Source organism: Chiloscyllium plagiosum, unplaced genomic scaffold, assembly GCF_037043375.1.
Source record: "Chiloscyllium plagiosum isolate Xiang-an unplaced genomic scaffold, Cpla_swu_hap1 HiC_scaffold_34, whole genome shotgun sequence".
NCBI lineage: Eukaryota > Metazoa > Chordata > Chondrichthyes > Orectolobiformes > Hemiscylliidae > Chiloscyllium > Chiloscyllium plagiosum.
In genome coordinates this window covers 33,265,457-33,290,717 of record NW_028270172.1, presented here as the reverse complement: position 1 = coordinate 33,290,717, position 25,261 = coordinate 33,265,457, and the positions used below count along the sequence as shown (strand labels likewise).

The 25,261-nt window shown below is 40.4% G+C and overlaps 1 protein-coding gene across 3 annotated transcripts in view; it reads left to right on the top strand.

The window, feature by feature from the left end:
* Positions 1 to 25,261, top strand: part of osbpl10b (oxysterol binding protein-like 10b) — a 259,812-nt gene that overhangs the window by 96,383 nt on the left and 138,168 nt on the right. For all 3 annotated transcript variants that reach the window (XR_006315905.2, XM_087978586.1, XM_043719213.2), the window contains one exon: positions 8,390 to 8,597. Coding sequence is in view for 2 of the 3 variants with exons in the window: in XM_087978586.1 (XP_087834712.1) it covers positions 8,390 to 8,597 (208 nt within the window). In the remaining variant the exon portion in view is untranslated. The remainder of the gene's footprint in view (positions 1 to 8,389; positions 8,598 to 25,261) is intronic.

Sequence of the window (25,261 nt, the reverse complement as noted above, 5' to 3'; positions counted from 1 at the left end):
TTGCATACCTGGTTCCATGCCAACTTATCATCGTGCCTTTGATCTTCAGGACCAATGGCTGGGATTCAGCTGTGTGCCTCTCCAGCAAACTGAGAATGCTGGATGTGGCTCTCCAACAAATCCATGTTGGTAACCAGATGGTCACGTGACTCACTCCACAGCTGCAGTTTCTGGGGAATAAGGTCCATTACATCCCACATACCTGTCTGCCACTTTTGTTTCTCCCTGTGTGTGTGGACAAAGTCCCTGATTGCTGATGATAGAGGGTCTTCTTCCTGAGTCTGAGTAGGTATTTCACCTCCGACAGTCCTATGAACGCCATTGTTCTGGAGTGTTTTTTTTTCCTTGACCAATTATGAAGCTGTCACAGTGAGATGCTCACAATATTGTGGTCTCTCACATTTTAGGCTTAATATTTCCACCAAGGTGTCACTACCCAAGCTGGTGGGGTGCATTGCTTCCTTTATGATCTTGGTATTTTTGGCCTCTGAGATCAAGCAGATGGTTTCAGGCGGAGTCAGCTGTTTTGTCATATAGTGGTGTATGTGCTGGCAGTCATTGCATCACAAAAGATAGTAAAGGCATTGTGGTCAGTGGTTAGAAGTGGTGTGCAATGGGTGACACTGACAGTGGGAGGCCTGACAGTTAGAGGACTGACAGGTAAGGCCTGTGTGCAATGGGTGACACTGATATGAGAGTTGCAGCGCAGTGCATAGTGATTCTTTGGTCAGGGAGAGTGACATTTCAGCATTAAGCGATACGGGGAGAGTGCGGATAAGTGGCATTGAAATGCCTAGCAGCCATGAATGAATGGTGGCGTGGACTCAATGGGCTAAATGGCCTTACTTCCACTCCTATATCTTATGGTCTTATTTCTGCAGGTGCAATTTCCTTCTGTGAAGATCAAACTTCTCCTTTTGTACGGGATGATACGCCTATTTTGAGCACCCCTGCACCTTTTGCAGATGATATTTGTCCTGTTGGTGGTGATCTTTTCCTGTAACGAGAGGTAGAATTGAGTGATATGAAAGTGGGTGGCACAGCTGTTAATTCTGGAGCAGGTAGACAAAAGGTGGTCATAGAGTCAGAGATTTTCAGCACAGACACAGATCCTTCAGTCCAACCCGTCCATGCCGACCAGATATCCCAACCTAATCTAGTCCCATTTGCCAGTACTTGGGCCATATCCCTCTAAATCCTTTCTATTCATATACCCATCCCATACAATTGCAACATTTAAAAGGCATCAGCCGCCTCCATTTCCTCAGGCAGATCATTCTATGCATGCATCACCCTCTGTGTGAAAAAGTTGCCCCTTAGGTCCCTTTTTTATATCCTTTCCCCCTCACCCTAAACCTATGCCCTCTAGTTTCCAGGGAAAAGACTTTGTCTATTTATTCTATCCATGCTCCTCAAGAGCTTATAAATCTCTGAGGTGACCCCTCAGCCATCTACGCTCCAGAGAAAACAGCCCTAGCCTCTCCCTATAGCTCAAATCCTCCAACCCTGGCAACATCCTTGTAAATCTTTTCTGAACCATTTTCAAGTTTCACAACATCCTTCCAAAAGGAAGGAAACCAGAATTGCTTGCAGTTTTCCAAACGTGGCCTAACCAACTTCGTGTATAGCTGCAACATGACCTCCCAATTTCTATACTCAATCAGGTCTCTTGAGTGACTCAGTAATTGCACAGAGCACATGAGTTAGTGGGTAGGTGATGAGGGTATGTGAGAGAACAAGAGAGTATATTGCAGGCAATATTGTGTGTGGCAGTGCATGAACCTTCATTGAGATGGGTGTAGTAGCAGTATTAGTCTGTGATCACAGACAGGCGTGTGGGACTTGACTAAACCTCGTGCAGAATAGAAGGTCATTGATCATTTAAGTACTGGTGGGCTCTTCTGGACAGTTGAAACAGCACTAATCCAGGTGGTGACCTTGGACTCGGCTGTCAGCATCTGGTGTCATGGCTTCTTCTGTTGGTCCTTAAGGAAAAGGACTCCTTTTCTGTGCGCTGTCCCCTTGACCAGAACCTCCACATTCTTGTTGGAGAATCAGTGTCACCTTCCTCTTCTCTGACACCTTCTGGAAATGCCATTGATCAAGACAGCTTCGGAATATCAGTGCCGGTCTATTGCATGCAAGATTGCACAGCTGCAAGGGTTGCCAGTCTTTTGGCAGATATCTGCTGGGTGGTGTGTTGATCTGGGAATGTTCTGTGGTACAATGGACTGGAATCTGACATGCTGGATATCATAATGTTAATGAGGTAGGTAATTAATGAGGTAGGTAATTAGAGGTAAATTTAGTAGGAAAAGAAGAGAAAACATGTTGGACCTTGCGGTGAATATCCTCCAAAAAAACCTAATGCAGCTCACACTTGAACTCAATCTTCTGCTTTATTTTTGGCTAAAGTTTAAAAAATAGACTCCTAGTATTTATTGGAATTAGATTTTCAGAAGAAAAAAATATTTCAGGAATGGATCTCAGAAACCTGAAATAATGCTGGGAAAACATGCATTCCTAGCATCCTAAAGAATTGGAGCAGGGGACAGGGATCCAGATTTTTAGGTAACTGAGATCTCTTCTGGGGCAGAGGTGATGTGTTCAAGAAGGATGGGTTGCACCTGAACTGGAGGGGGAACCAATATCTTGGTGGCCAGGTTTGCTAGTGCTACAAGGGAGGGTTTAATCTAGATTAGCAGGTCATTCTGCAATAATGCGACAATTGTGTTCCTCTGCAACCCCGCACTATAGAAAATCGCGCTGTAGAAAACTTATAGAAAATAATTATTCTTCAGTAGAAAATTTGCGCTTTCCAAACAGCATCCGCAATTCATCAATGACTTTATAGCCAATTTGTATTAACAAAATGTGTGTTATACCAGAACAACCTGTATTTCAATGAAAGAGGACTGACAGGTAAGGCCTGTGAACTCAGGACATGAATAGGTACATGGGACTGGGATATTCTAGCTATTACAGAAACATAGTTAAGGGTGGGACAGGACTGGCAGCTTAATGTGTCAGAGTATAGATACTTTAGATGGGACAGAGGTGGTGGAAACGTGGAGGGGACACGATGACATTTCTGGTTAAGGTGAGTACCACAGCAGTAGTCAGAGATGAAGTAACTGAAGGATTATCCAATGAGGCTTTTCAGGTGGAGCTAAGAAATAAGGGTTTGGTGATATTATTGGGATGGTACCATAGGCCCCACAAAGTCAATGAAGGAGCAATAAGATTGTCATAGGGGATTTTAATTTTCCTTACATAGACTGGGACTGCCATAATGCTAAGGGCTTAAATAGGGTGGAATTTATGTGCCTTCAGGAAAGTTTCCTTAGACAGTATAGAGATGGTTCTACTCCAGAAGAGGCAAAACTCGACCTTTTCTTGGGAATCAGGACAGGTGACTGAGATGACAATGGGGGAGCACTTTGGCACCAGTGACCATAGTTTTATTCATTTTAAAATAGTTATTGAGAGGGACAAAACTGGTCCACAGGTTCAAGTTCTAAATTGGAGCGAGGTGATTTTTGATGGAATTAGACAGGAGATGTAGGGGCTGATTGGACTAGTTTATTTGCAGGTAAAAGTACTTCTGGCAAGTGGGAGGCCTTTAAAAGTGAGAGCTCAAGTTCAAGGTCGATATGTTCCTGTGAGAGTGAAGGGCAAGGTTGGCAGGAATAGGGAACCCTAGGTGATGAGATATTTGAGGCTTTGAGAAAAAAGGAGGCATGGTTCAAGGACAGGCAGCTGGAATTGGGTGATAAAAGAGTTTACTGAAGAGGGAAATCAGCAGGATGAAAAAGGGGCATGCGATGGCCTTGGCTGAAAAGATTAAGGTGAATCCAAAGAGGTTCTTTAAGTATATTAAAGAAAAAAGAATAACTAGAAAGAGAATAGGACCCCTCAAGAACCATAGTGCACATGTATGTGTGGAACTGCAGAAGATGGGCGAGGTCCTCAATGAATACAACTGTGTTTACTGTGGGGAAAGGTGTGAAGACTTGGGAACTTGGAGAAGTTAGTGGTGATATCTTAGGAACAGTCCATATCACAGTAGAGGAGGTGTTGGACATATTACAATGTATGGAGGTCCACAAATCTTCTGGTCCTGGATAGTGAATGTTGTGCCCTTATTCAACAGACTGTAAGCCTAATATCTGTGGTAGGTAAGTTACTTGAGAAGATTCTGAGAGATAAGATAGACATGCATGAGGAAAGACCGGGTTTGATTAGGTGTAGTCAGCATTACTTTGTGCGTGGGAGATCATGCCTGTCCAATTTGTTAGAGTTCTTTGAAGTGACCATGAAGGTTGACAAGGGCAAGACGTTAGATGTAGTCTCCATGGATTTCAGTAAGGCCTTTGATAAGGTTCAATGTGGTAGGCTGCTCTGGAAGATTAGGTCACATGGAATCCAGGCAAATTGAATACAAAATTGGCTTGATGGTAGGAAGCAGAGGGTAATAGTGGAAGGATGCTTGTCGGACTGGAGGCCTGTGACTAGAGTGCCTTGGGTCGGCGCAAGGCCCATTACTATTTGTTATCTATAATCAGTGATTTGGATGAGATTGTACGAGGCTTGATTAGGCGGTATCATGGACAGTGAGGAAGTTTATCAGAAATTGCAGCAGGACCTTGATCAGTTGGGGAAGTGGGCTGAGAAAATGGAGTTTAATATAGATAGGTTTGAGGTCATGCTTTTTGGAAAATAAAATCAAGGCAGAAGTTTCATGATGAATGGTAGGGCCTTCAGGAGTGTAGTGGAACAGAGGGATCTTTGGAGTTCAGGTGCACAGTTCTCTGAAAGTGGAGTGACAGCTCGACAGGGCAGTGAAGTAGGCTTTTGGCATATTGGCCTTCATTAGCTTGGGCATAGAGTATAAAAATTGAGAAGTTATGTTGTGGTTGTACAGTGTGTTCATGAGTCTACACTTGGAGTGTTGTGTTCAATTTTGGCCACCTTGGTACAAGAAGGATGTCATTAAACTGGAACGAGTCCAAAAGAAATTTACAAGGATGTTGCTGAGTCAACAGTCTGAGTTAAAGGGGGAGATTGGACAAACTAGGACTTCTTTCTTCCGAGCTTAGGAGACTGAGACTTATAGAAGTGTACAAGATCGTGAGAGGCATGGAAAGGGTGAAAGCATTCAGTCTTTTTCCCAGGGTTGGTGTATCGAGGACTAGAGGGTATCAGTTGACGATAAGAGGGGAAAGAATAAAAGGGAACCTTAGGGACAACTATTTTTTACAGAGGATGGTACGCATATGGAATGAGCGCCAGCAGAAGTGGTTGAGGCAGGTACATTAACAACATTTAAAAGGCATTTGGACTAATACATGGATAGGAAAGATTTAGAAGCATATGAGCCAACTGCAGGGAAATGGGGTTAGCGTGGATGGGCATTTTGGTCAGCATGGACTGATTTGGGCCAAAGGGCCTGTCTCTGTTTTGTAGGACTCTATGAATCTATGACAGTGTTAATGGTGGGGGGTAGGGAAGGAAATTTTTTGTCATTGTGATTCAGTACCTGGATAGGGTGAGTACTGATTGTAGTTTGACCAGAAAAAGGATTATAGAACAATCTGAATACCTTATGATTTGAAACCCTTACGATTGAGATTGGCTATAAAAAAATTGGAAGATATGATGATGAAGGATGCCAAAGAAAAAGAGCTGAGGAGCTGTAAAGAATTTGGTGTACACTGTGATGTACAGGATATAGGACAGCCAGACTTATCATAGATGTGGACAGAAAAATGGTCCCTAATGTGACATAAGGCTAATGTCAATGTTGGCTCAGGTTTTTGAAGAAAAACCTGATAATCAAGATGTTCGAGTGGATTTCCATACTTCAGGAAAAGTGACATTGACTATCTCCTTAGCTGTTTTAGCAACATATTATTGAGACTTTAACTCATTTGTTATGCCTCATTGGGGTAGAATGTTGGAAATAAGTTCCACAGTTCTAGAGTTGTCACAAATTCTAAAGATTTTAAAATTAGACAAAATTCCCCAATTTACCTGACATCCAGATCCAGTTTTCTGTGCTTTACAAAAATGAATGTTTATTACAAGTAAATAGACTGTAGCTACACAAACAATTATGAGCTATCAGCATCATTTAAACTCCAATCCTCTTAAATTCCCCTTTAAACACACACATGTGCACACACAAAATAGGAGCAGCAGTGGGGCTGTTCTATCCTTTGAGCCTGCTCTGCTATTCACTGTTATTATGGCTGCTAATCCAATTTAGTACACTTTTTTTTTTCCTGCTTTCTCTCCATTCCCTCTGATTCCTTTAGTCCTATAGACTATATCTGTCATCTTGAAAATATTCAGTATTTTGGCCTCAATCTCTTTCTGTGGCAGAGAATTCCAATAGTGCACCACTTTCTGGACTTCTCAGTCCTAATTGGCCGAGACTGTGACTCCTGGTTCTAGACTCTTCAATCATTGGTAACATATTTTCCATGTTTAACATGTCGAGTCTTGTTAAGATTTGATAGGTTTCTGTGAGATCGCCTCCTTGTTCTTTGGAACTTCAACGAATATTGTTATAACTGATCCATTCTCTCTTCATACATCTGTCCTTGTATCCCAGGTCTTAGTCCTTTGATGCACTGCTTGTGTAGCTAGACTATCCTCCTTCAGATATGGAGACCAAAACTCCAGTACTCCAGGATCATCTCACTCACATCCTGTACAATCTTTGGATTTAGATGAAATGGGGTGCAAGAGACTTGTTGAGCATAAACACAGTCATGAACCAAGAAGAACCCCTCATCTTCTGCCTTGAGAGCTTACAACCATATGGTCTTTAATGTGGAATTCATCAGCTGCCAAATCTCTCCACCCAATCTCATCCCAGGTCCCACCCTCCCTCTCCACCCTGCCCCCTTAACTTTACCCTACATGTCCAGCTTCCTTTCCACCTATCTGCTCCACCCCTCCCACTGACTAATCACAGCCACCACCTAACTGCATCCACTATCACCATCCCACCCACTTTTCCATTAGTCCCGTCCCATCCCCTCCCTCTATTTATTTCGCAACCCTGTTTCCCCTTCCCTAGTCCTGATAAGAGGTTCCGTCCTGATGAGAGATTCCAACCTGAAATGTCGACTTCCCTTCTCTTTTGCTGCTTGACCTACTATGGTTTCTCCAGCTCAACTCTTTACCCACTTGACTCTCCAGCATCTGCAGTTCAGTTTCTCCAAGTGATCTGTTTCCATTCTGTACATAATATGTAATGTAATAATATTCTTCATATGCCAAATTGCCTGTATTCCTGTGCTTTGATCATCTTTCTGAATTTGGAGCAACTTAAAATTTTAAACCCTTTCATCTGTGTTACATTTGTTTATTGATGTTGACAGTACTACCTCCATCTCAAAATAGGTGAGAACTGGTTAGGGATGGAAATAAACATGAAAATTTGTGAAACATAGCATGTATACATGCCTGCTACCATTTCACTTGCAGTAGCTGCTTGTGAAATATGACCATATCCCATCTTGAGAGGCAAGGCACTTCATAATATATAAAGTGAGACTTTCACAGACCTCTTATTGCTGAGAAAATCCTTCAGTTGTTTTTACTTAATTTTGTTTAATAAATGCATTTGTTTAATAAATGCAAAATAATTTCACATGCTGGAAGCGAGGAAGTGGCTTTATGCTGCATAGGAATGAAGGCTGTCAATTGACAATGTACCAATGTCATGATGCCTCTGACATCAAAATTTTGAAGCGATGCACATCTCTGACATTTCCTACACTGATTTTTATATGGATTGTCTCCTTTGGTACCAGCCTTTTCTTTAGAGCGAGAATTATCTCATAATTTTACACTTCAAGAAAGCCGAAATAAGTAGACATTAAGTGTAGTGATTTAGGCCACTTGAGAGGTTACCTGAAATTTTAGCATAGTGATTTATACTTAAGTGTTATAACAGTAACGCTTAGCATGCCAAAATATTTATTCATTGCTTTTTAAACTATTATTATTTTGATCTTGCAGCATCAAATTTATCAATGTTTCTCATATCAAAATCAGTAAAACAAATTTAGAAAGTATTTGGAGTACTAACCTTTCACCGATTAAAGTTTTGGAATATTTATAGTTTATTCAGTTATGATTTTTGTTTTGTATGGAAGTGTGACTGCAATCCTCAATGGTTACTTCAAGAAAAATTTGGGATTTTCTTCATTTTGATCTTTTATTGAAAACTTAATTTTGAGTTATTTTGGGGGAGAAAAAGAATTGTCAGGGAGGTTTTGTTTATTTCTGATTGTAATAAATTTTATATGTCTTGGTTTCATCAGTTGCATGTTCATTTATAAATTCACTACAATGTCAATTTTTATTTTAACAGATGATGAATCAGGCAGAAGGACAGCAAAAAAGTCTTGTGCATTCAATAGAATCTCTCCCACCTTGTGGGCCTCTATCTGCATTGGATCAAGATTTGCTGCTTTTGAAAGCTACCTCAGCTGCTACCATGAGCTGCCTTGGTGAATGCTTGAACATTTTGCAACAAAGTGCACAGCAAGCTGTCCAGCATAGCAAAAAATTGTCAGCTGGTGAGTATTATGGTGTCAAGCAGCAGCGATAGCTCGTTTGAATGCTGAATTACTAGTTCATCCCCGAACGTTTTGAATTTAGTCCCAGTCACCTTCATTTGTTCATGGAATGTGAGCTTCCCTGTGAAAGACAGCATTTATTAAATATCTTTTGTTGCTCTTGACAACATTGTGGTGAGCTGCTGTCTTGAACTACACGCAGTTCTTTCTGGTAACAAGCTCGAAGATTTTAACCCAGTGTCGACATATTTCCAAGTCAAGATGATGTGTGACTTGCAGGGGAACTTGCAGGAATTTGTTTTATGTGAATCTATCACGTTACATTAAATTGTATGACCAGGCTATCTCCATCCCTGGATTTGGGTATCATTGAGTATGCACAATAAACCCACTAGATCCCACAGCTACCTTGAATATACTTTGCAAATACCCTGCTTCCTGGGGGTGCCATTCCATTCTCCTAGTTTGACCATTTCTATTACATCCTTTCTGATGCTACAATCTTTCCGTATTAGTGGTTCTGATATCTTTTCCTAGATCCTCAAATGAGAATTCTCTCCTTTGTAGTTGGCAAGGACCTTAACCATGTCTGTCCTATTTCCTTCATTTTCATTCTCACACTTCCACCTCTGTCCAAGAACAGTGATAACATTCCCTACTCCTCCCCTTCCATTCAACCAGTTTCTATATTCAGTGGATCATACTCCTCCATCTCCGTTATGATGCCACCACCAAATACATCTTCCTCTCCTGTTAGCTTTTAGCATTTAGATTGGTTGGTTCATTCTCTTCATGATACTTGGTCCACTCTTAAATCACTCCTACCAACACACTTTCCTCCTTCAGCACATATCATGCAAGCAATAGAGATGTAACACCTGGACATTGTATTTCATCCCACCTCTCCAAGACCCCAAACACTCTAGTCACAGTAGTAACTTATTCTTCTTCTTTTAATTTAATATATTGTATTCACTGTTCACAATACAGTCTGCACAACATTGAGGAGACCAAATGCATATTGAATGCCCCCTTGTTGATAAATCTGTTCATACTGTAAACATGCCACCAAGCTGGTGGTCACGGTTATTTTAATTCTTGCTGTCTAATTGCCTCTGCTTTCTTCAGTGAAGTTGAGAAACAACATGTTATATTCTAAATGGGCATTTGGTAGCCTTCCAGATTCAACATTGAGTTCACCAGTTTCAATTTATTTGCTTCACAACAGCAATTGTTCGCAATTCCATAATTCTCATCTCCTCTGGACAGCGTGATTTCTCTATTTTTCCCGTTACTACACTCTTTGGTCATACACTATGATCTGTTTTGTCAATTAATGTTTTCTGTCTTCCACCCGAACACAGACCTTCCCCTTGCTCCGATCCTTCCCTGCCTTAAGCATTTTTAGATCTTAAACTCCATCTAGTCTGACCAAAGATCAATGAGACTTCAATTTAAAATAAACACTGACTAAGCTCAGCAGATATGTCAGCATCTGTAGAGAGAGAAAGAGTTACTGTTTTAAGTCCACTGACTCTTCTTCAAACCTGAAACGTTATCTCTTTCTTTCCAATGCAGTCAGGACTGTTGAGTATTTCAATGTATTATGTTTTTATTGTTTTTCCAACTGTTTTACTGTCCTTTAATCCTTAATCCTTGCTAACCCAAAGGCTGTTTTATGGAATGACCTCTTGTATTATATTTAATGGAAGTGAAAGTGGGCTCATCCACTGGCTAAGGAATTTGAGAGTCTTCTATATCTTCTTTGTGGGAAGATCTGCATTAAGTGTGACTTAGGCATTTAACTGGATAACAGAGAGCGTTCACTTTGATCAGGGACTGAAAGGCCAGTAGTTTTGTCCTTTGAGAGCTGCTGGTCAATCGGAAGCTGGCAAATCATTTGGCTAGTAGTATCACCAGGGAAGTTGTGGCTGATGCTGATAGGGCACTTACCTGAGACCTTGAATCATAGTTGGATCCCAGGCCAGATATGGGTGATGATGGAGGGGAATTACATGGTGGTGTCTAAGGACTAGCAAGTGACAGAGCAGCCATTTGCTTCCTAATACTGAATTATATGTCTTTGAGTGTTTTCTATCCCCAAACCTGCAAGCAACCCATAAGTTTGCTTGTTGTACTCTCTGCATGGAGTGACGCCACCTGCTGCTGGGTGAATACAGTGGCAGTGATATTAGACCCTTAAGCAAGCAAGGGCCACTAAGGGCCTCAGTTGGCAATGGGTTGGAAGGCCTTTTCCCACCAGACTTAATTTAGATGAAAGCAGAAAGCCATGTGATCCCTACTTGTCACCTTCCTACCTTTTCTAATACTCTTCACTATTGTGCCAGTGGAGGGCTTAAATGCTGCTTTGTGTGTCATCTCATTGAAAGATATTTGAAAATTCAAATGCACTGCATCTGTTGTTTCTCTTTATTCAGTTGTCCTCCTAAACAACCTCCAAAAAATTACTCATAATAGTTTTGTCAATACCATTTACTTTTTCGAGGCAGTTTTAGGTTAGATTAGATTACCTACAGCGTGGAAACAGGCCCTTCAGCCCAACCAGTCCACACCGACCCTCCGAAGAATTCTTTAAGATTAAAAACAGTTCATCTAATATCCCAGTATCCTTGTCTTTTTAAAGTACTTTTATGTAGATGATCTGTCTGTTCCATGCACTTTCCTTTTCTATTAATTTCACCGATGCAATTTATGAACAAATACGCGTGCGCGTGCATGTGTATAGCGCAGTGGAGTCACCTGCAGTGTGACATGAACCCAAGGTCCCGGTTGAGGCCATCTCCATGGGTATCAAACTTGGCTATCAGCCTCTGCTCGGCCACTTTGCGTTGTTGCTTGTCCCGAAGTCCGCCTTTGAGTCACATTCCTCCTCATCTGAACAGATGCTACACTTCTCTAGCTGCTACCTGAAACATATATTAAAACAGCTATCCCCTGCAGACAAGCTCTACGCATACACAGGATCTGTTCGGATGAGGAGGAACGCGACAGACACCTGAAAGTGCTCGAGGATCCCCTGTAAGAACAGGGTACGATGCTCAACTTGTCGATTGGCAGTTCTGACAAGCCACAGTCAGAAACCACAATGACCACCTCAGGAGACAGACGAGGGCTGCAACTAATAGGGTATCTTTCAATGTGCAGTACTTCCTGGGAGCCAAAAGACTACACCATGTTCTTTGCGGCCTGCAACGCATTATCGATGAGGATGAGCACCTTGCCAGAACCTTCCTCATGCCTCCACATCTTGCCTTTAAACAACCACCAAATTTCTTGCTTGCAGCAAACTGCTTAGTCTTCAGGACAACATCGACCATGACGCTGTACAACCCTGTCATGGCAGCCACTGCAAGACTTGTCAGTGTGTCGACACGGATGTCACCATTACACATGTGGGGAAATCTCCCACCATGCATGCAGCAGGTATTCATGTGACTCAGCCAACATTGTCTATCTCCTATGCTGCAGGCAGGGTTGCCGTGAGGCTTGATACATTGGAGAGACCGAATAGATGCTACGACAGCGGACGAATGGACACCACGCAATGATAACCAGACAGGAGGGTTCCCCCCCAGTCAGGGAACACTTCAGTGCTCTGGGACATCCAGCCTTGACCTTCGGGTGACTATCCTCGAAGGCAGACTTTAGGACAAGCAACAGTGCAAAGTGGCTGAGCAGAGGCTGATAGCCGAGTTTGATACCCATGGGATGGCCTCAACCGGGACCTTGGGTTCATGTCACAATACAGGTGAATCGACTGCACTGTACACTCTCTCGTCTGTCTCTCTCGCTCACACTCCTACAAACTCTCACTCTCACCCCCTGTCATACGCAAGCGCTCTCTCATGCGCACACGCATGCACCCACACCGGCACACACACTCATACAGGCTTACACCACATCTCGCGCGCACAAATGCTTGACCAAGCTTACACACACACTTTCACATGTACTCATACCCACATGCGCACACACTCAAAGACACCCCCACTCTGTGTCTACTGCACGTGCGCACACACAAATTTATGGGGTGGATCTGTAGTTGCAGAATTACATTTTATTTTGCTCAAACTGCATAAATCCATCTAGGATTCTGAAAGTCCCACTTTAGAAATAAAACTGACTCAACGTTGGGGCAGACTTTAAGTTCACAGCTTTAATACATTCTGAGCTAAAATAACACCTATTGTCAGATAAACTGAAGCCATTTTGAGAATGTAACTTAAAAGGAGTTTTCAAATTTACACATCAAAGAGTCTAAACCAGCATATCCCGTCCGAAAAGATGAAAGACTTAGTCTAAGTTTGTTTAGTAAATAATTACAACTCCGTGATACTATAAACCCTTTTGCTATAAATTCAGTGACTTCTGGTCCTGCTCCACAACCACCTGATGAGGCAGAGCCTCAAAAGCTAGTCCTTCCAAATAAACCTGTTGGACTATAATCTGGTGTTGTGATTTTTAACTTTGATTATTATAATACACGCACCTCTGATTTAATTATGTATACTATGTCTAACAACATAAAATTTAGTGCTTCATAGGTCCATCCAAGCTGATGTATTTTGGTTTTCAGAATTATGATCTTTTCTCTTTATCATCGTTGTACTATTCTTTACCAGGACATTTTCCCCTTTGTCATTTGATCCATTGCTTTCATAAATAAATGTACTGGACCTTCACTTCTTATGGGTACTTGGTCGCAGAGTGACCATAATAAGTATTAGATAAATCTGTTCATTTCTAGTTGAACTGCTATTTAATATATGCTTGTGAATGCTTCATACATTCATGTATAATGATTTGAGTTTAAAATTTCTACTTTCCATAATGCTACCACATTTATCAATACTTTATGACCTCAGACTGCTTTGTCCCATAACCTTGTCCTTTCTCAAAATGTATTTAATTTTGCCCTTTTCTGAATCAAAATGCATGAAACAATATAAGTCAGTTTTAAATACCTTTGCATTTGCTTTTATTTTGCCTTGAATTCAGGATCTGAGATTCTTCTCAAACATAAGATTCTTCTCTTCTGAGAAAAATGATGCCAATTTTTCTGACTGCAGATTTTTCTTCCTATCACAAACAAGGTGACTTTAATTTGACTTGACTCATCACAGCAAAGTATTATGGAGCATTGAACTACTAATCTTCAGACTCCAAAAACGTGTTGGCACTAACATGTGCAATTCCAAAGTGCCAAATCTATCTTTAGTAACCAGCATCTGACTCTAGAGCAGTGCTGTTATCTGCTTTCAGATGAACGTTTTCCTTCAAACTTTTATGCTAATGTCATTAGCACATTGTTGCTGTCTTTGCACTATCTGGTATGTGTGTTGTGTTTTGAATTTTATTTGGCCAATGTACCCAGCATCCCTCGCTTTTTGGCCAAGTTAGCAATCTATCTGTTTTACCAGCCAGGAGGCTGTCATACTTGCATCATTCAAGCTGATACTTCAGTGCTGTAAAGTCAGAAGTGTTATCCTTCAGATGAGGCATACATTCACTTGTGAAAGCTTTGGTTGTAAAAGTCCTGGATGCAAAGTTCAGCTCCATAATAACCCATTTTTCAACCTTTTAACTTCCCTTTTCTGGTGCAGGTCATTTATTGAGAGTGATAGCATAGATATCGAGAATGTATATCACAAGTAACCAGAATAGGCAAATGGTAATATCTGTCGGTATTTAATACTGATTTGTCTGTTGTGGTACCACTTTCAATCACAAATCCCTTCTGCCTGCTCTTGGTCCATTTCCCTCCATTCCTTGCATATTCACATGCTTATCTAAAAGTCCCTTAAATGCCTCTATTGTTTCTCCCTGCACCACCATCCTGGCAGCACATTCCAGACAACTATCACTCTGCGGGTGGGTGGGGGAACAAAGTGCACCTCCTTTGAAATTTCCCCTTCTTAACTTAAGTGCCCCTAGTATTAAATACTTCAACTCAGATTAGAATCTTTTTGCATATCTGTGCATCTCATAATTTTATAGACTTCCATCAAGTCTCCCCTCAGTCTCTGCCACTCCAGAAAAAGCAAGCCTTTCCTTCTAGCTCATGCCCTCTAATCCAGGCAGCATCCTGGTAAAAGTGTTCTGCACCCTCTCCAAAGCCGCCTCCTAGAATATGGTGACCAGAATTGATTTTAGTACTCAGTGTGGCTGCACCAAAGTTTTCTAAAGCTGCAACATGACCTCATCAATGACGTTCAGGTAAGTTGTTTGATTTCTGCTGGCTGTTGCTGGCTTATTAGAATTGTTTGTTTGATTTTGCTCGTAATTTAAAGTCGTTGAAATTGGCAGAAAATGGCATTATGTGGTGAAGGCCTTGGTTCTTAAGTTCTGCTCACAGAAGTTCTCTCACTCCTGAATGATGCAGTTGCCATTAGCATTCCCTTTAAACTGTGCACCTGCACAAGTGAACAACAGTGTTAAAAGTACCATGTATGTGGTTATTAGAGTCCACATACTGATGATCAAGTGAGGTTTACTGTCATTCTAGTCCACAGGCGAGGAACTGGCAGACTTCCCATACAGGAAATTAATGAATGAAGGTCGTCATCTGTTAGGTGGAATTAACAATTTAAGTTTCTTTGTGTTTATGCGATGTAGGTGTCACAGGTTGGGCCAGCATGTATTGCCCATCCCTAATTGCACTGACTAAGATGGTGATGAGCTGTTGCCTTAATTTGTTTCAATCATAGACGTGTAGGGACACTACAGTGTCAATAAGAAAAGAGTTCTATGATTTTGACTGATTGACAAATTAAAAAAGGTAATGTAGTTCCAAGTTTGGATGTTGTGCGTCTTTGAGCGGAAACTTTCTGCTCCTGTGTATGTATCTATGTATGTGCTGCCCTTGTCCTTCTCAGTGTTAGATGCCACTGATTTGGAGGGTGGTGTCAAAGAACCCTGCCAATTATGCAGTGCATCTTGTAGATCGTAGCAACACTGTGTTGGTGTTGAAAGAAGTGAATGTTGGTGGTGACAGGATGCTTTGTCCTGAGTGGTGCTGGTCTTTTTGAGTTTTTGGAGCAGCACTGATTTACACATGTAAGGCATTATACTTCTAATTTGTGCCATAGATGGTGGATGGGGTGTTGCTCATTTCTGAAATCCTTCACATTTGATCCTGTAGCCTGAAGCTATATCAGTGCTTTTCTTTCCTGCCAAATACTTGCCACTTTGCGCGCACAGTGATTCCTCTTCCAATCATCCTGCCACTTTGTTCCTGTTCATTGATAACCTCTCAAACCTTGCCCCTTGTTGCTTTTCTCTCTTGACCATAGCTTCTCTCACTCTCTGACCTTCATCCACCTTCTCACCATCCTTTTCCTTACTTACTGTGAGAAGTAGGAGGAGCATTAGGAGTGAGGCAAGGGATCAAGAGAGGTGGCAAGTTGGAGTTTGGGAGTAAAGAGGAAATTTATTGAGAGAGGAGTTTGGGTCCGATAATAATGCTAATCTAAGCATTCTGTTGTACCAGGCTCTTACCTTTTTGCTATTAGTCTCCCATGCGGAACCTTTCTAAAGCCTTGCTGAAGTCCAGTATTACTGCATCGATTGCATTCCCCTCTCAAAACCCATCTTGCTACAGTGTTCGAAAAATCACATCCAGTTAGTCAGTTCTCTGGCAGCTCTCCTTTGGTCAGCAGAATTGAAAATTATTGACATTACCTGTCATTTCCTCCCTTGCCTCAATTAACAGTCTGGGATATGTTACATCTAATGCTGGTGATTTATCTACTTAAAAGCTGGGCCACTTGGATCCTCCTCTCTGCTTATGCCCATTCTTTAAGTGTATCACAGTCCCTATTCTTGATTTCAATACCCACAGCATACCTCTCACTAGTGAACACTGGCACAAAATATTTATCCGGAATGCTAATCACGTCCTTTAGGTCCGACCACAAATTATCACTGTGGTCCTTAATCTGCCCTACTCTTTCCCTTATTATTCTTCTATATTTAATATGCTTGTAAAATAAAGGAGAATCTTTAGTTAGTTTATCTGCCATTATTCTTCCATCTCCCCTTTTTGCTTTCTTAATTTCCTTCTTAAATTTCCCGTTCTACATTTGTACTCCTGTTCTGTTCAGCCTCTTGTTTTGAGCCCTCACTATCTGCTATAAGCCTCCCTTTGTCTCTTTATCCAATCCTGTATATCCTTCCAATATCACTGGATTTGTTGGTCCCACCTTTTGTCTTTGTGGAACATATTGCTCGCTCTTAAATTTTCTTCTTGAATGCACCATACAGTTGACACAGAAATACCTCAAGGTATCTGCCCTCAGTCCATTCTGGCCAAATCATACCTATTATTAAAATCAGCTTCTCCCAATTTAGAGCTTTGAATTCAGGCCCATCTTTGTCCTTTTCCATTACAATCTTTAATCCACTGGAGTTATGATTGCTGTCTGCAAAATGCTCCCCCACAGATACTTCAACCATCTGTTCAGCTTCATTGCCTAAAATTAAGTCCAGGCCTGCTCCCTTCTCTTGTCGGACACTGTTGACTGACTTAAGACTGAAGGTGTTGATATTGTTGATGACTAGGGAAATGGCAGACATGTTAAATAATTGCTTTACCTCAGTATTTAAAGTGGGAAAGGATAGCTCCCAAGGAAATTAATAGTGATTGGGGACAGGGACTGAATAAAATTAGTGTTAAATAAAACACCAATAATGAGGAAATTAATGGAGCTAAAGAGTGACAAATCCGTAGGAGCTGACATTTTCCATGAAGGTATTCAAGTAAGTAGGGGATCTTTCAGAGTTTCCTAGATAAAGGATTCATCCCTCTGTTTTGGAAAATTGCACATGTCACTTTGCTTTTTATGAAGGGTGAAAGAGGAAAACCAGAGAATAACATGTCTAACATCTGTGAAAATTATTGGAGTTTACAGTCAGGGATGGGGAAACTGAACACCTCACAATTTTTTCAGTTAATTAGGGAGAGCCAACTGGATTATGATATGAGGTCATACCTGACAAACCTGAATGAATTATTTTTAAAGTGGTGACTAAAGTTGTGGGCGTGGGACTGCCTGTGGAGGTCATTTTAGATTGGATTATCTTAGATTCCCTACAGTGTGGAATCAGGCCCTTTGGCTCAACAAATCCACACTGACCCTCCGAAGACTAACCCACCCAGACGTATTTCCCTCACACTAATGCACCTAACACTATGGGCAATTTAATATAGCCAATTCACCTAACCTGCACACCTTTGGACTGTGGGAGGAAACCGGAGCACCCGGAGAAACCCACGCAGACATGGCGAGAATGTGCAAACTCCACACATACAGTTGCCCGAGGCTAGAATCGAAGCCGGGTCCCTGGTGCTGTGAGGCAGCAGTGCTAACCACTGAGCCACCATGCCACCCTGTTTCTATGGATTTCCAGGACGCATTTGATAAATTTCCACCTAAGAGACTATTAACTAAGGTAGAAACCCATGAAATTGAGGGCAAAAGTAATGACATAGCTGTGAGAGATTGATTGAGTGACAGGCGACAAAGGAAGGTACTCAAATTGGATGGCAGGATGTGACTAGTGGTGTCCTACAGGATCAGTGTTAGGTCCTCAATTATTCACTAATGACTTGGGTAATGGCATAAAAAGTCTTTTATCCAAATTTGCTGATGACACAAAGTTAGGCAGCATTGTAGACAGAATAGATGATAGCATTGATCGACTAAGGGAATGGGCAAAACTGTGGCAGATAGAGTTCAGAGTAAGCAATTATGAGGTTATCCATTTTAGACCAAGAAAATTAGAGCTTTGGGTACTTTCCTAGATGGTTTGAAGTTAAATACAGTGGAATACTGTGAGCAGATCTGGATACTGGACCTCAGAATTTATTGAGCTTGGAGGGAGTAAAACATTTGTTTACAAGAATGATACCTCGACTTCGGCGATTAAGTTATGAGGAGAGATTGTGCCAATGTTTTCTCTCGAATTTAGAAGGTTAAGGTGATCTGATCAAAGTCTTCAAGATATTAACAGGAAAAGATGATAGTTTATCTTCATTCACCCTATTTCCACTGATTGGAGATTCTAGAATTAAGGAGCGTAGTCTAAGAATTATGGCTTGACAATTTAGAACAAATGTTAGGAAGAACTTCAATGCACAAAGGCTGATAATTGGAACTCTTTTTCCATAAATAGTCATAGATGCTCAACCAGTTGTTAGTTTTGAATCTGAGATTTTTTTAAGTAAAGGTATTAAGGGATATAGACCAAATGCAGATAAATGGAGTTATGCCACAGATCAGCCATGATCTCATTAAATGGCGAACAGATTGAAGGGGCTGAATGGTTTGCTTTGGTTCTTATGTTCCTAAGTCCCATTGCCCCCAAAAGCAATTCAATGTCTCAGAGTTCTAAAACCCTCCCTCCCTGCACTATCTCTCCAGCCATCCATTCATCTGGACAAACTTCCTATTTCTTTCCACACTAGTGTGTAGCTAAGAATGCAAACGCTTTGTGAGGTTTCTTTTCGTTTGCTCATTGGATGTGGGTGCCATTAGCTTGTCAGCATTTATTGCCTATCCCTAGTTACCCTTGAAGATGGTGATGTTCTGCCGCCTTGAACAGCTATAGTCTATGTGTGGTAGTTAGGCCCACAATACTGTTAAGGAGCAAATTCTGGGATTTGGACTTAGCAACTGTGAAAGAGCAGTGACATACTTCCAAGTCAGGATGGTGAGTTATTTGGAGAGAAACTTGTATGTGTTAGTGTTCCCAAATCCCATGATATTTCATGGGCTTTTTAAACCATGTATACTTCCTTTGCTTTTATTAATTTCATTTTTGAATGACAGTTTACTTAATGGTGAGCTGGTTTATTACTTCATAATATTGTACATAGCTTTTTATGTTTAAATAAAACTGTAGGCTTTCTTCACTTTTTTTGCCAAGAACCAACTTGCCACTCTCTTTTCACTAATTCTGAGATGTAGTTTTCTCCCTCTGTATTTACTTAAGTTGTAAGAGCACTGTCTTTCTCTGGCCATCACTCTTCATTATTTTGCTATCCTGACAGCAGTTTGCATCCTACTCCATATGAAAGCAAAGAGTGCACTTGATGAAATATACACTGTTCTGAATAGCTTTGAGATGGAATTCCCCAAAGCCTTGTTCATCATGGTTGGTGACTTCAAACAGGCCAACCTCGATTGTGCTACCAAGATACCATCAACAAGCCTCCTCTCCCACCAGAGACCCAAACATCATTGACCTTGCTGCACAGCCATCAAAGATGCCTACCACTCCAGCCTCCATCTGAAGTTTGAAAAATTGGACCGAAAGGCTGTGCTCTTTCAGCTTGTAAGTCAGGAGAAGCTAAAGCGTGAGAATCTCACACAGAAAATTGTACAGAGCTAGTCTAAGGTAACGGATGAACTTACTATATGAGTACTTAGAATTGGTGGACTGGTCAATATTGAAGAACTCACTGGCCAACTGAAATGAATCTGCCACCACCATCAGACTTTATCGGGAAGTGTATAGAGAACTGCCAAAATACTTGGTTAATCAGAGTTCCTCAACCCAAAACCACGGATGAACGGGAGATCCACTCCCTGCTGAAATCCAGATCTGAGGCATTTCAGTGTGGTGATCCTGACCTATACAGGAAATCTACATACTGTCATGAAGTTGTATAGAGTACTCGTGAATTAGAAGGCAGGAAGTTAGGATTTGTTGGTAATAATGATCGTGGAGAAAAATATGTGGTTCTTTTAAGAGATCAAGTGCATATCAAAGCTTAGAGATGTAAAAATGTGTCTGCAAGCAGCTGTAGATGCACAGACAGCTACAAATTGGAAACATGTCAATCGGCTGAGTGGTTGGATACCTTAGGCTTGTTTTGATGTTTTGGCCACTAGTTTGAATTTAGTCAACTAATTTAAACAAGGCCCAAGATACTGAAAGCCAATTGAACTTAAGTCTGATGGCGTTGACAAACTGAAAACAATTACAAGTTTGTTGATGACACCATCACTGGGGGTTGGATCTCAGACAGTAACAAGACAGAGTACAGGCAAGAGGTAGACAGTTTAATGCCATCGTATAAAGACAACAATCTCTTCCTCAATTGCAGCAAAATGAAGGAGCTGGCCATTAACTTCAGGAACTGGAGTAGAGGACGCACCCCTGTCTGTCTCAATGGTGCTGAGATGGAGGTGGTCAACAGCTTTAAGTTCCTAGGAGTAAATATCACTAACAGTCTGCCCTGGTGCAAACATGTCGATGCCATGGTTAATAAAGCACACCAATGCTTCTATATCCTCAGAAGGCTAAGGCAATTCGCATGTCCACATTGACTCTTAGCAATGTTTATAGATACATTGTAGAATGTATCCTATCCGGATGATCACTGCTTGGTATGGGAACTGATCTGCCAAGACTACAAGAAATTAGAGTTGTGAACACATCCCAGTCCATCATGCAAACCAACCTTTCTTCCATTTACTCTGACTATACTTCTGGTTGCCTCAGGAAAGCAGCCAAAATAATCAAAGACCCCTCTCACATCTGGTTGTACTGTCTTCAGCCTTTCCTGTCAGGCAGAAGATAGAAAAGTTTGAAAACATGTACCAACAGATTGAAGAACAGCTTCTTCCTGCCGCTCTCAGACTTTTGAATGGACCTCTAACGTACTAAAGTTTATTTTTCTATGCACTATGTTTTGCATTCTGTTCTATTATCCTGATGTACTTATGTAAGATATGATTTGGCTGGATAGCATGAAAAACAATATTTTTCACTCTATTTCAGTACTTGTGACAATAATAAATCAAACAGATTCATGAGCCAATTTCTCTCCATGTTCAATTCTGGTCTCCCTGCTAAAGGAAAGATTATGTTCAACTTGAAAGGATTCAGAAAAGATTTACAAGGGCCTTGGTGGGACTGGAGGGTTTGAGTTAAAAGGAGAGGCTGAATAAGCTGGGGATATTTTCCTTGGGCTGAGGGGTGACCTTTATAGTGGTGTATAAAATCATGAGCGGCATGATAGGGTGAATAGCCAAGGTATTTTTCCCAGTGTGTGGGAGTCTAAAGCTCGAGGACATAGGATTAAGGTGAGAGGGGAAAAGTTTAAAACAGACCTAAGGGGCAACATTTTCACACAGAAGGTAGTGCATGTATGGAACAAGCTGCTGGTTGAGGTGGGTACAATTACAACATTTAAAAGGCATCTGGATGGGTATATGAACAGGAAAGGGTTAGTGGGATAGGGGCCAAATGCTGGCAAATAGGACTAGATTAGGTTAGGTTATCTGTTTGACCTGGGTGAGTTGTATCGAAGGGTCTGTTTTCATGCCGTATAACTCTGACTCTATAAATACTTTTACTTCTGTCTGACTCTGACGTTATTATGATCAAGTGGCCCCAATTTTTATGGGATAATTCCCAATTGATTTTAATATGGGACAGGTTAGATCCACTACAGGAACCCAGCTGGATGGATTGTTTGTGTTATTTTTATTATTGTTCCCCTGAGATGATCTAATAAAACATAAGCACACAAGTTTATTTGCAACAGAAATATTGATCAAGGGAAAAAGCACTACCCTCTTAGCATAGATTCAAATGTTTTTAAGTGCATAGTCGATATAATCCAAACATACTTGACAAATTGAAAAGAAACAGCACCTTTCTATCAGAATCAGTACCCTACTACAGCTTGCAACAACTGCTAGAATTCTAAGAACATCAAGTGCTGTATCTCTAGCAAGATTCAGTGTAGCTTGCTTTCAAGGGAAAAATACTTTTTCCATTAGTACTTTGAGCGTATAACTTTTTAAAATAGTCATTGTTATTGTTATCATTATTATTGTTATTACTATTGTACTGACTTAGTTTCCTTCCAGGACTGTACAATCCATGATGCAGCTTTAATTTATTTGCTTTTAAAAAATGAAAACAACTTTTTTTCCACTATCCTAGCACTTTGAACTAGGATTAATAATAACTTATTCTGTGATTAAATTTCTTTAGCTCCATTTCTTCTGAATGCCAATTAGCAAATGCTTCTCTCTTGAATGACTTCCCAACACAGATTGAAGATAAGTCTGTAAAGTTCTTCCTGTAAGTACTTTGGTAGAACCCAGGAGCTCTGACTGACTTCCTCTAGCTTGAAATTGTGAATTCGTTTTTGTTTAAAAACTAAAGGTTAACTCCTGTATGTTTACTTAGAATTCCAAGAACCTAAAATTGCCATAAACAGTATTAAAATACTATTTTTATAATCTCTCAATTTCATCACATTTTGAAGAAATTACTTGCTCAAATGAACACTCAAAGTTGATTTTACCATATTTTGTATCAATTCAAAAGGCAAGCCTCCTGATCTTTCCATTTTGAGCTTGTCAAATTTTCTGTCTTGGACCATCACTACTAGGTTAACATTTCTTGTCTTAAATGACTAAAATATCAATTACAATATATAAATTAATGAATATCTCATGTGAAGTATTATAAATATTATGACACTGACTAAGTCCAGATGTTATGACTTCAAATGTTATTGTGATAAGTTTAAATTGAATTTTGTTTATCTGGTTAGCCTTGGACTACAAGAAATGTGTCAGTCAGTACCTTACCGTGATATTCTTTCTTCTTTCGTATCTATGCTAACTTGTAAAATATGCTTTGTTATTTCTACTGGTGATACACATCTGAATATTATCTTGGACATTTGTGCAAATGACAAAATTTATTCTGTTTTTGAATGGAAAAACTTTGAGGGAACTTTGTTCTTATTCCCTTTGGAATGATTGAGATTGAATGGAGTATAAGCTGATAAAAGAAGGAAGAGAATGGGAGGGAGGATTGTCATGAGGTCATATTCATCTAAAATCAGCAAGGGAGTAATTCTCTTGCCTTAACATCAGCGAAGAACTGCTTACTGAAATCAAACAGACCTAGATCTTCAGAGCAGGTTGAAGTCAGTGCCTGCCAGTTGTTTTAGAGGTGACTGTTGTCACGATTCACGAGGCTATTACACTGGAAGTCAAACCTCACTATTCCAAGATTCAACACAGTCATGGAAAGGTTTAGTTAATCTATTCAAAGTCCTTGACTGATGAACTCCAGTTAAAAGAAAGCCCTCAGCAGGTTCTGGACTTAATAAAAAAAAACATTTGAATTGCGAACAAGTTGTCTTTATCCAATGACAGTTATGAAATTTGAATTGCTAACTTATCAGTCTACAACTTAAACTCTGTCCCTTCTAAAACTCCTTTCTTCACAGATATATACAGACGAACATGGATGTTAAGGGTGGAAAAAGGAAAGAAAAGGGAAGCATAGTTTGCACCAGTCTGCTTCACAGAATTTGATGAATTGTTTTTTCTTTCAATTCTGTTTTTAGTTCTTTGCTGTTGACACAAGGTTGTTTGCACACTAGTGCTTTCCTTTGTTCACTAGTTGAGAATTTGTCCTTTCTCATTGTGTTGGTTTATTTTATTCTTCCTTCAAAAGGTGATTTGCAGAGAAATAGGAGTGGAAGACAGCTGATTGTTACTGCAGACGTCCTAGTACTTCCATATGAGAGAGAGAGAGATTTGTTATGCTTTCTCTTTGCAAGCTAGATAGATCTCTGCATTAGCTTCACTCAAGCCATGATTACAAAAGCAGGAGCTAATCAGAAAGTTATTGTTAAGCTGTTCTGTCTTAGTGTAGAGCCCATTGGCTAGGTCATGCCTACTTCTGCTGTCACTGCTTAAAGAAAGCACAATGTTATACACAATTCAATATATTCCAGTAATCATGATTTCTAAAACTGCAGCTCCTTTTTGTGCAATTGCCTTGGTTTAAAGCAGTATTGTCCCCTTATTTAGTCCAGAGTCCAAAAACACAAGAAATAAAAAGATGTGGTTTTTAACATTTTTTTTGGCTCATGAATTCCTCCACATTAGACCAGATAGCATCTCTAACACCTTACGGTTTTCTGACAACTTTAGGAATAAGGGAAGTGTTAGACTTGCTTTGAGCTTTAACAATCCTGTGAAGAAATTACTTAAGTTTTTTGCCAATTAGTTAATATTTCTGATTTCTGGTCACTGACCAACTTGCCAGAGGAAATAATTTCTCCTTCTTGCTTTATCAAAACTTCTCATACATTTGAATAAATGTTTAGTTTCCCCTTAACCTTAATACGAAGAACAGACTCGGCTTTGGAACTCTCCAATCCTTTATCAACCTGGAAGAATTTCTGTATGCTGTCCATGGATCTCCTTGCTGAAATGTGGTGCGCAAATTGCACATGATATTTCAGTTGAAACATAACCAGTTATTTTCAAAGGTTTAACATTACTTCCTTATCTTCGCATTCTAAGCCAAGTATCCTATATGTTTGTTCAGTGCTGGCAATGTTTTGTGAATATGCACCTTCAGTTCTATCTACATTTCACCTTTAAAAAAAACAAATGTCCCTTTATGTTGTTTCTCCCAAAATGCATCTCAGTGAAATTGCATTTATCCATCCTTTTAAAAATCTGCTACTATGCTGTTCGCTGTTTATTACTTTGTCAAACTTCATGTAATTCACAAACTTTAAGATTGCATTCCCTTTTTTGAAGTCCAAGCCAGTTTATGTACAATAGGAAAAGCAACGGCCCTTATATCAC